The sequence below is a fragment of the Zootoca vivipara genome, chromosome 9, assembly GCF_963506605.1.
Source record: "Zootoca vivipara chromosome 9, rZooViv1.1, whole genome shotgun sequence".
Taxonomy (NCBI): domain Eukaryota; kingdom Metazoa; phylum Chordata; class Lepidosauria; order Squamata; family Lacertidae; genus Zootoca; species Zootoca vivipara.
In genome coordinates, this window is record NC_083284.1 from 10,742,604 (window position 1) to 10,754,602 (window position 11,999).

Below are 11,999 nucleotides of genomic sequence, written 5' to 3' on the forward strand. Positions count from 1 at the left end.
CAGTTGCCCAAGGAATTCTGCTGTAAGAATTTCAGATGTGATGAGCATAGTGGCACAGCTCGTTTTGAGCATTGCCATGTTCCGAAGCTTGCCGTTAGGCAAGCTAATTACCATCTGCAATTTTTGGATAATGTATTGACCTACCTTCCAGGGCTGTTGTGAGGATTACAACAAACACACAAAGCACTTTGAATGCTTAAAAGCTCGATGGTGATGATGATGATGATGAGTTCATATTTGCTTTTCAGGCAAGAATGGCTCCCATAGCAGCTCTTAATTAAATCCACACCAAGGTTCAATATAATTATGGATTTGTAGGGGAAAGAGAGAGAGAGTCGGGAGACTGTCTTTCCTTGGCAGTTAGTCATAACAGTTCGGGTTCCAGGTTATTCCTTTCATAGGAAAGGGGACAGTGGTGGGTAATGCCAATTGTGGCAGAAGGCAAGGAGACCAGAGTAAATGGTGTAAATGGTAGGCAGTTCCCCCACCCCACCCCACTTGGACTGGTTGTAGGTAAGGAAGCAGGTAGATGGAGGCTAACTGTGGACAGGCCGAAGTTGGGGAGGTAATGCCCCATTTCCCCCTAATAGAAGGGGATGGACTCATCGGCTGGTTGAATAGTACTTATGTTGACTCACAGAACCATCCCTTCCACTGTTCTGCTATGCAGACCAAAGACATTATCCTATGGCTGCCGTTATAGCTATTAAATAATGATTAACAACTTCCTGATAACGGTTCCCAGCCTCTTGTCGCTTCTGAGATGAGGCCACACCATAATCCTCCCTATATGCTTTCAAATTTTATCTCCTTGGCTGTAAAGGGAAAGACAGCTGAGATGTGCAAGATGGTGGACTCTGTACCAAAGGTCAAATTCTGCGCTTGCTTGGCAATCCCCATAGATGCAAGGAATGCATAAAGCCCTGGATATATTTTATTAGTGATATGTGTGCATGTCAGCATTGCAAAGAAGTCTACGGAACTTACCAGGTGGCTAGTTTCCCTGTAAACACATTCTTTGGTAATCCAGCCGTGGCCTAAAAGAGAGAGAAGACTCCTTTAATTGACAAAAACTTTGCTTTCCTTTATAGATAATCCTTAATCTTTGCTGGGCAACAGGATGAGTGGCTGTTTGAGCCAGTATCTCTTTTGTCAATGTATAAAATAGTTCAGATTTATAAAGCAGCCCTGGTTTATCTCTGAGCAACAACAAGTGTTCTGTTCAATTACGCAAGCATAGGAGCAAAGCGTTGGGTCTCATCTACCCCAGTTCACTGGTTGTTGTTGTTTTTCCTGAACATGATGGTTTCTTGGTCTAATCTGCCAAAGGCAGGCTTGGCTCCCTCTGCCAGAGTTGTGCGCTAGCGACTGGCAGATGATGTCGGGTTTTCGTCCCCCACCTACCCTCTCCTGTTTTCCTCCCTGTCCATGTGGCTAAGCAGGTTCTCCTCACAGCCTGCCAAGCTTTTGCCTAGTCTGGATCCAGACTCTGCTTCCAGCTTATCTGCTACTGCATCTTAAATCAGATTCATATAGAAATAGTATATGAACATTGATATGTTATTTAATTGGGGGAAGAAGCATCCACACTGGGAATGGTAATTGGATTCATTTGCTGGCACAGAGAGCTAGAGATGGGTATGTAGCTATAATTGTGTGTACAGCGGTACCTTGGTTTTCAAACGTTTCTGTTGACGAACATTTCGGTTTTCGAACTCTGTAAACCCGGAAGTAAATGCTTCCGTTTCCTAACGCGCCTCGGAAGTCGAACGGCTTCTGCTGAGTGTATATGTTATTTTTCTCAATTTTCTCTATTAAATTTGCATACCGCCCTTTCGGTTTTCGAACGTTTCGGAACTCGAACGGTCTTCCGAAACGGATTACCGTATGTCCGGAAACCAAGGTACCACTTTATATGTGTGTGCTGTGAGAACAGGATGCTGAAGTAGATGGACAACTGACCTGACCTATCAAGCTCTTCTTAGGTTCTTAAGACTCACTGTCAGCATCAGGGCTAAGAAGGGGTTTTAAGCCGGGTCTTCCTGTTGCAAAATCCAACACTATAGCTCAGCAGTCTCCAACATGTTGCCCGCAGATCCATTGATAACTCCAAAGCCTTCTTAAGTGTGTTTACCTTTGTATCCCTTGAAAATACATAGGCATGAAGGAGAAGGTTGGATGAATGATACTCTTCCTCTCTTCCTCTTTCTGTTCTATTTGCATTTCATGTCTCAGATTAGTTCTTCTGGATCTGACACTTGCCCAGATCCCTTATAAAAGTGAAGCACGCTTTATTTCTTTCGTTCTCTTCTGGGGCGGGGGGGCTGATCTGGTCTGGGAGGAGGAGAAGAGAGACAAGAACAGAGAAGTTATCACCTACACCACTCCGCCAAAAATCCAAATGTGCCCACAGACCTAAAAGTCTTGGCAAGACCTGTAGATGCTGTCTTGTTAATGGCAGCAATTGCCAAATGCAGTGGTTTTCAACCAGTGTACCGTGGCACCCTGGGGTGCTTCAAATGATGGTCAGGGTGCCCCTGTGGGGCAGTGTGAGGAGGCACCTCACTTTGGGGCAAGGGGGGCAGCTCAGAGACTGGGGTGACAGCAGCAGCTGCCAAGAAGTCTCCCAAAGAGAGGGGAGAGGAGACTGAGGGAATCCTCCACAAGAGAGGGTGTTTTTAAAAGGATGAGAGGTTGCCAGCTCTGCAGGCAAGGGGTGACATAACTGGGCTCCCGAGCCCCACAGGGGTGCTGCAGAAAGAATGTAGTTGGTCAAGGGAGCCATGGACTCAAAAAGGTTGAAAACCTCTGGCCAAATTGATCCAAAATGGCTTCTGCTTGATGGCTAGGGGTAGGACAGAGCCAAAAGTAGCAATTTTATTTATTTTCAAGTTCAGATAGCAAAGAGGAAGTGGAGAAAGAGAGGAGACAGAGGACCACAGATAAGGGTTCTTTCTTCTTGTCTCATAGCGCAAGTCGGCGAATAGATGTGTTTCTCTCCAATGAAGTGCAGGCACTTTTAATCTTTTCAAACCAGCCTGGACTCTTCAGCAAGCCAGCCTTGCTTCCTGACAGGGAGCAGAAAGGATTCCAGGAACTCTTGAAACCAAGCTGGATAAAGAAGTGGTGACAAACCATTTACTTCACAAAGGACCCAGCACATAAGGGGCAAGAGGAACTACGGTAGATACTTCCCCGTTATCAGGCAAACTTCATCAAGCCCCTTGGCAAGTGAGGCTTTGGTATAGTTCTAAGAAAGGGGGAAGCTGAGGCAGGGTCTGTGCGCAGCACAGCATGAGTGTCGCGTTTTGCTCTGCTGAGGGTGAAGCAAAAGAAGGGAAGAAGAGTTTTGTACCACACAGAAGAAGCAGTGGTAATGGTGCCTTCTCCAGGCGCTTCATCCAAGGAAGGTGCAGAGAGTGGACTTTTCAGTAGTGGCCCCCACTGTTTGTGGAATGCTTTCCCCAGAGAACAATGCCTGGCACCAACAATGTTGGTTTTTAGGCACTAAGCCAAGATATTTTTTATTTCACCCAGGCTTTTAGGACTGTAGTAGTAGTAGTAGTAGTAGTAATAATAATAATAATAATAATAATAATGTTGTAGAAGTTACTCAGGCCTTCTTTGCTTTTCATCCAGTTTTGTGCTTCTTTTCAAAAACACTTTTCAACTGAAGAAGACTTGCTGTTTCCACGCCACAAAAATCAGACGTCTTCTAAAAGTCACATAGTTGGTTATCTTGGAGATTCCTAATTTTAAAATTGAGTTTTAACATTGTATTTAATCTGCATTTTAATTGAATTGTTTCTTTTATGCTTGCTTTGATATTCTTGTTGTTAGCCGCCCTGAGCCCGGTCTTGACTGGGAAGGGCGGGGTATAAATAAAATTATTATTATTATTATTATTATTATTATTATTATTATTATTATTATCTCGGACATCTGATGGGAGGGCGCCACTGCCGAGAAGACCCTCTGCCTGGTTTTGTGTGTGTTCCAAGTTCAGTCGCCTATTGCATCTCCCAGATCTCTGATAACGGGCCTGGGAAGACATACACACACACATTAGATGGACTTATGGGAGGGTTTGGTGTAAAGGCAACCTCCCATGCCCATACCAACTTTTATCCTTTCAATAACCCTGCAAGGTATATCATAGGCTCATGTCGTGCAACCGTAGCTGATTTACCAGGAGCTGCTAATTTTGTTGTTGTTCTTCTTCCACTGATGTTACTCATCCTTGATGCTAATGAGGTTTGGCTTTATTTTCTATCTGCCCACGACCATGACTACCACGTCCTCTCTATCTTTACGGGGTGCTTCCATAACAAGTCTGCAAGAGACCTACGAAGCCAAGAGGAATGAGTTCCTGGGTGAGCTCCAGAAAAAGGAGGAAGAAATGAGGCAAATGTTCGTCATGCGGGTAAAGGAAAAAGAAGCCGAGTTGAAAGAAGCAGAAAAGGATGTAAGTGGACTCGTCCCCTCACTCTTAATACATTATCCCCACCCCCAATTCTGAATGATTCAGCTTGGAATCGTCAAGTGGGTCCGTATGGGAGCACTTGTGTGAAGCAGAAAACACAAGCCAGAGTTATTTTTGGCTTGATCATGTATAGGGACCCTCCAGACTGGTGTTTTTTGTGTGTGGGTGCATTCATGATTGTCGCAGTAATAGCACATTTGTGGTGGATTTATGCTGGACGGTCTGCACATCCTGCCACTATATTCGTTGTTCCGCAGTGCTTCCCAAGAGTTACCACGTTACTGGATTCTCATGCTGCGTAGTGCAGCAAAAACAGGACAAAAAAAATAAAGCCCCAAATAAAACGCAGAACATAAAAAGAAAAACCAGGACATTTGTGGTATTAAAAAAATTACAGGGCTTTTGCAGGAAGCTATGGGGCAAGCACTGACTGGGAGCAAAGCAGTATGTCCCCCATGAAAGCGTTGAAGGCATGAACCCTATTGAAAGTGAGATCACAAAGAACCACCTCCAGTGTTTTTGTGAATGCACGATAATAATAAAAAGATTTCTGGAGGGGCCCATAGTCAGTCCTGACCAGAGTCACCTAGGTCACTTGCGGGGCTAGAGAGGGAGATAGAAAAGGGCTGTTCCCAGTCTGGATTATAACGTTCATCAGGTAGAAGGCACCGCTACCACTCGACCACAGCCAAACTCCTGGTGTTTATGTCAGAGTGGATCAATCCACAGTCTTCAAACTGCTTCCCAATCAAGGGGGCTGACGTTTCACACGCTCTGCTCCTGTCCCTGCTTGAAGAGGGTGCTAAGACCTAGCTCAGTTGGTAGAGCAGGAGACCCTTAATCTTAGGGACCCACATTGGGTGAAAGATTCCTGCAGGGTTGGACTAGATGGCCCTGGTGGCCTCTTCCAAGTCTACAATTCTATGATGCTGTGATCTCTGGCCACAGGCCATGAGTCTGCTTGTTCAAGCCCCTTTCATCCTTTCAGCCTGTGCAGCAGGTTTGGACTAATACAATTTCCCCCCTGCACTTAACGGTTCTCTCTCTCTCTCTCTCTCTCTCTCTCTCTCTCTCTCTCTCTCTCTCTCTCTCTCTGCCTCTCTCTGTGTCCATGACCTCCCCCTTTCTTTCTGGTTGGGCAGCTTCACGAGAAGTTTGACCACCTAAAGCGGACTCACCAGGAAGAGAAGAAGAAAGTGGACGACAAGAAGAAGGAGCTCGAGGAGGAGCTGGGCAACTTCCAGAAGAAGAAAGCGGCAGCCCAGCTGCTACAGTCACAAGGGCAACAGGCTGGCTCTCAACAAACCAAGAAAGACAAGGACAAGAAAAAGTAAGCCATTGTCTCAGGTCGAGCTCTGTGGGCTTCTGTTCCAGTGTGCTGTCTTCCGTTGCATGTCTGTATCCGCTTCTTCCCATTATCAGACTGGAAACTGGGCTTCCCTCCCTCTCCTCCACCCCCACTTTTTTTTAAAAAAAACAACCCAGACTGATTTTTTTAATATAAAAGAAAATACAGGTTTGTTTGCTTTTTCCTTAAAAGAGGAGCGGGGAGGGAATATGAACGGCTTTATTTTTTTATGCAGAGGGTACCTAAATAATATTTTGTAAAAGCTTGACTAGCTTGTTCAAAGAAGCAAGAGAGCAGTTGGAGAGCAGAGACCGAAAGCAAGCCCACCCAGCAATTGGCCGAACTGACTTTGCAATAAGTCTTGGATTTTCTGTTGTCGAAGCAAAACACATAGCCGTCTGTCTCTCACTGTCTTTCCCAGTGATGCTTCAAAAGGTCTGTGTGCTTAATTCATTGTGTAAAAACCTAAGCCTTGCCATGATGGGCCAATGCAGAGGTGTCGGTTCTCCTGAGTGTTAGCTGTGTGGTTAAGTGATTGTGTTGGGCCGCAGGATCATGCCGCTGGGTTCCCTCGCCTCACCTTCAGGTATTGCGGGCAGGAGGGAGGGTGTGATCCTGTGGCCCCAACCCCCTTAACTGCATGCAACGACTTGGCTCATACGGTGTTCATAACCAGCCAGAGGTATATTCAGCTCGGAGTCACTTAGTGCCAAAAGCGACTATTTGGAAAAAGTGGCTGTTAGAGCATGCAAGTAACTCTAGTTACAGTATAAACTTACATATCTGGTGCCAGTTCTTCACCTCTGCTAACCAAACAAATTAAGAGTGCTGGGTATGCTATGATTGCAGTACAATGCTTCTTATTGTAAAAGTAATAAAATAAAATAAAATCAGCAGTCTGGCATCACTGGAGCAAGTCAGACCCACATATTTGCAGTCAGAGCTTTAGCCGCTGCTTGGCTGCGGAAGTGAAGAAAAGTTCTGCAGGCACGTAAGCGTACTTAACTGCACCAGCAATGGGAGTGCCGTGCATGGATGGGGCTCTGGAGCTATGCGCGTAAGTCTCCCAAGTGCTTCTTGAAGGAGCAGTAGCACATGCAAAGGCAGTATGCTTCCTCTTAATAAATACCTTTCAGGGGAAATTTCGAAGCATTGTTGCAGTGTCTCTTGAGAAAGAGAGAAGCATACTAGGCATGAACCTTAACAGGTGTCTGGTCTACAGCAGGGCCGATAAGCTCTTTCTCTTCCCCCATCATGCATGCATGGCACCCTAAGAAGACACAGCTGGGGTACAAGTGGCCCCTGGGATCTGCAGGTTTGGGTGGTGTTTGCCACTTACGTAACTTCCCTGGTTGCATTTTTATAACATCGGAGTGCTCCTGCAGGTCACTTACAAGGTCTCAAGGTACTGAAAAGGGCGAAGTGCAACAGATGGAGCTATTTACTGGCTTCAGGGTTATGTACTTGCAATGTAGGTATACAGATTTGCCTTTTTCGCGTTGACCTTTTTTTTAAAAAGGTGTTGCGACCATTGAAGAGAGTTACAGGAGCAATCTCGCACCACGAGAATGTAACCAGGGATGTGCACCCCCAAAGGTCTCTCCTTATCTTCTTTGCAAGTTTAGAGCCACCATGGCCAGTTCTGTCTTCCAGGCTGATGCTGCAAGTCCCATCTGGGCGAAGGGCAATCGGCACAGGGACCTGATCCCTTCCCCGCACACGTCTATTTGTGAGTGACCGGCGCACTGCTTCAGAGTGCCGGTCACCCACAAAAACTTTGGTGTGGAAACTCCTTTTAGTTACACTTCTGCCAGCAGAAGTTGACCCACCAAAGAGCATCTTCCTACCCATTCCTTCTTTCTCTCTTACTTGTCCTGAATACTGGCCAAGCTTAGTTTCTGCAGTAGCTAAAACAACAGACACCTTAAAGACACAATCCTTCTTTGCAAGAGGGATCTGCAACACAATGTTGCTCTTTGCAGTCAGCGCTGCTCTTCAAAACACTAGTTCCTCCATCCTTCCTTCCACCCAACATTCTGTGGCTATTGACCACACTTTGCCCTCACTGAACTGCTTTTAAATTTCCCTCCCTTAGGATCTTTTTGGAAGGTTTATTTTTAACTTGTGCAAAATTTGGGGTCTGTCCCTCAGTCTTGCTCATGATCTACTCCCGCTTCTTTTGTGCGTGGATAGATGCCATTTTGGCTAGACAATCAACAACAGTCACATGACATCAGTATCATGTAACACAGGGGCCAAACTAATTTCCATACACGGTGTTGCCAAATGACATGGGTTGCAAAGGATTCTGGTAGATCCGTTAAATTTTTGTGCAGTATATATCCCTGCCAACTGGGGATAGCAGTTCCTACATCTGATGAATTGGGCTCATGTTCATGACGGCTCACGCCACAAATTTAGTGCAAGTCTTTAAGGCGCTACAAGACTCTAAGTTGCTTTTGCTACGGCAGACTAACAAGGCTACCTCTCTGCTATAACCGAAGTTCTATTATGCAATTTGTAAAAATGAGCAGATCGAGGTCCGTTTTGACTGTTCTAGCTTCTGACTGTGCTTCCCTTGTGGGGTTGGGGAATCAAGATGTAGGTTATATTTTTTTTAAATGAAGGATTCTTTGAAAGAGTATTATTTTTGAAGCTGTCTTTACATGGAAGAAACTCTATTTTTTGTATATCTTACAAAGATCTGTAATGGTGATTGCTTGACCTAGTCGAGGAGGTCTGTCTCTGGACTCAGTAGAATTTGCAAATTACAGGAAAAATGCTCCATTTTTGGAAAATTGTACATTTTCTGCATCGGCTGGCTATCTCACCTCACCTTGTGCCCCTTTGGCCTTGTTCACAAGGTACTTTTATTGTGGAGCAGTTAAGGAGCTTGGGTGCAATTCAGTCAGACATTCTGCTGTGCAGAACCCACATTGGGGAGCTGTGAAGGAATATTCTCCCATTGATTGCAGACAAACTTCAGGGCGGGTTTAGACCAGGACTGGGAAGCCTGTAAACCTCTAGATATGGCTGGCTCCCAGTTCCCATTGTCCTGAGCTCTGCCCATGCTAGTCAGGGCCTCAGGCTCCTCATCCATGCCTGGTTTATTTAGCCCCATGTTCAGTGTCCCAAGCTCAGTTTCTAAAATGGGAGGAGGTGGAAATGAGCTTCACTTGGAGATAATTTTTCTTGGATTTAGACACCCTTCTCCAACATCAGATCTGTGGGGCTGGCTACGGTTCTTCAGTGGTGAAGGAAAAGCACGCTCTGTGCAAGAGGGATTTCCCTAATGTTACTATAATATCACATCTTCCAGGGCTGAACCTGGCAATAGGAAGTTTCTGGTGCTGATCCCTAGCTCAGAGAAAGCTGTAGTTGCTGCATAGACCGTTGTTGTCTATATAAGCACAATCTCTTCTATAATAATATTTTATGAGGCAGCACCTTTCTGTTTCTCAGAACTAAAGCCATCCACCTTCGACTATAAATTAGGTTGACATTTTTACTTCCTCGTTTGAGCATGTGCCTGAGATGTGACAGTGAATTTTGTAAAAAAAAGAGAAATGAAATAAACCGTAACATCTGACCTGGGTTTCAAACTTGCAATCTCAAACAAGACCCCTTGCCCTTCGCTCACTATAAAGAGCAGGAGTAGGCAACCTAAGGCCCATGGGCCACATGGGGTTCCTTTAACCGGCCCATGAGCTGCCCCCGAACCAAGCCGCCTGTTCCACAAGTCCCTACGTGCTGCGCTAAACTGATGCAGCACAGGGACCCGCTTCCGCGGCACTGAAAATCACATCTGTGCATGTGCAGCCACCAAAAAACACGTCTGTGCAGGCGCCAGAAATTGCAACTGTGCAGATGCCGGAAATCACGGGCGTGCGCTCTCATGCATGTGCGCAATCTGGCCCACAGAGGGATCTCTGCTGGAGTGAACCGGCTCAGGTGAGGTAAACCTTGCTGACCCCTGATAAAGAGGGATCAGTTAGGGGAAGTGCAGGTGTTACATTAAGGAAAAATTAGGAGGGAGGGGGAGGGAGGGGCAAGGCCTGGATGTGCCATTTTCTCAGAGGTGTACTGTTTAGAGCTAACGGAAGGGCGAAGCCTGAAAATGGCAACTCTGGCATCCCTGCAGAAACCAACCCTTTTTTGAGAAACATCCCAAAAAGCTTTCCAGGAGATAAGACCAGGAGATAAGGCTGAGCCTGCTGAATGGGAGCCACAAGAACTTAAGATTTTTTTTTTATCAGGCTCTATGGACATATTCCAGGTTTGGTTTTGTTTTGTCTTTTTTGCTGCAATGATAAGGACCTAAAGTATTAACTTTTAGAGAGAGAGAGAGAGAGAGAGAGAGAGAGAGAGAGAGAGAGAGAGAGAGAGAGAGAGAGAGAGAGAGAGAGAGAGGAGGAGGAGGAAAGATGGAATTCTCAAGGTTATTTTTGTAGCAGATCCATAAAACATTTGGTGGTTATTTCTTTTTATGTGTTTGGAGTTCCCCCACGTGGCTTCAGACTGTCATTGCAGTTGTCAAGCCAGAGGAGCAATCGCAGTTGTCAAGCCAGAGGAGCAGTTTGCAGACAACACTGTTAAGGGCTGCCGCTTCAAACATGGGGACAGATTCTGGCTGGCTTAGACTGGCTGGTCACAGTTGTAATGTGTGTTTCACTGCATGTATACATGTGCTAGGAAGCTGTGGTTTGGCTCAGCTTTCCTGTGCATGTGCGCTATTCATACATGCAACAACACACGCATGTAGGACACACACAGGGCTGCATATCTAAATCATACCCTGTGATAGTTATTTCTCACTGTCATTTGCCAGAAGTGGATTTGTAGTGCTGGAGCCTGAAATGCAGTGGGATAGTTAGGACACGCCTGGCCAACCCAGATGCTGTATGCTGCCTGCCATTTACAGGGTTGGGTGTCCTTGGTGGTTTGAGAGTCCTCCCAAGGATATAAACCCCTGACAGAGTGTGGCCACATTGACACAGAATGCTAAGCCAGGGGTCACAATGTGTGAGCACAATGCACACTCTCATGCACCGCACAATGCACACTCTCATGCACCACAACCACACACGGACGTGCGCATGAACTCCATGCAGTCACCAGCAATTGGACTTGGGTGGGGGGAAGGGGTTTCCACTTTCCTCCCTCATCAAGGCCAATGGGCTCATATTCTTGGAGGCTGCATGTGGCGAGAGAAGGCTAACTGTAGCTTCTTTCAAGAACTGTGGTTTGTCATGTGCTAAGCTAGAGAGACATGTGCTGAACTACAGATGGTGGTTTATTAATGCAGCTCCTGCTTTTCTCCTTCCTTCTGCAAGCAGGTAAACAAATGATGAGCAGGTTAGCTTAGCTTTGCATCCAAACCTTTGTTTTGCCCAAACCACAGTTACCTGTTTTTTTACCTAAGCTATTGTGGTTTGCCTGGATGGAACAAACCATGATCTCACGCATCACTTAGCTTTACTGACATGCTCTGTATTGGGTATATTTGTATCTTGAATATTTGCTGTAAGGCACACTGGGCACAGCTTATTGTGGGAAAGCAGCATATAAGTAAATAATCAATAGGTCATAAACCTTTCACAGTTTGTGTACCTGCATGCAGAAGGGAGGCATGTCGCCTAAGGGCTTGAGCTGCATGCACACTGTGCTTTAATAAACGATACTTCGTGACTTGGCACTGCATGCAAACGCTGGCTGTATCTGATGGCCACATTTAACAATTCACAATGGGCTGCACGCTCTTTCCTGCGTTGCAGGGAGTTGAACTAGATTACCCCCCTGCGTCCCTTCCAACTCTGGAGTTCTAGGATTCTATGATTCTCTCCTGCAGAGAGAATCACTTTCTGTGCAGGTAGCTCTTTTCTGGGAGTCCACACTCCACTTTTAGAAGCTCTTGTGTGCTCAGATGTGCAGTTTAGTGCTTTAACTTGCTGTTCCATTTAACTTGCTTTAAATGGAAAAGTGAGAGTATGTCATCATTATTACAATATATATATGCATATATATTTATCATGCAACAGATGTTGCCACCTAGCCTGGATTTCTGCTCTTTAAAGGTTTTTAAGTTTTCTCTTTCCCTTGAATGCACAGTGCTCCACTTTGCCTAGGAAAGGGTTTGGAGTTTTCTTGGTAACAGAACCCATAGTGGCA

The 11,999-nt window shown here is 45.7% G+C and overlaps 1 protein-coding gene across 4 annotated transcripts in view; it reads left to right on the top strand.

Moving 5' to 3' along the window:
- Window positions 1-11,999, top strand: part of SEPTIN11 (septin 11) — a 121,756-nt gene that overhangs the window by 90,622 nt on the left and 19,135 nt on the right. For all 4 annotated transcript variants that reach the window (XM_060278388.1, XM_035112147.2, XM_035112144.2 and 1 more), the window contains exons 8-9: window positions 4,333-4,465; window positions 5,626-5,813. In XM_060278388.1, the coding sequence (XP_060134371.1) occupies window positions 4,333-4,465; window positions 5,626-5,813 (321 nt within the window). The remainder of the gene's footprint in view (window positions 1-4,332; window positions 4,466-5,625; window positions 5,814-11,999) is intronic.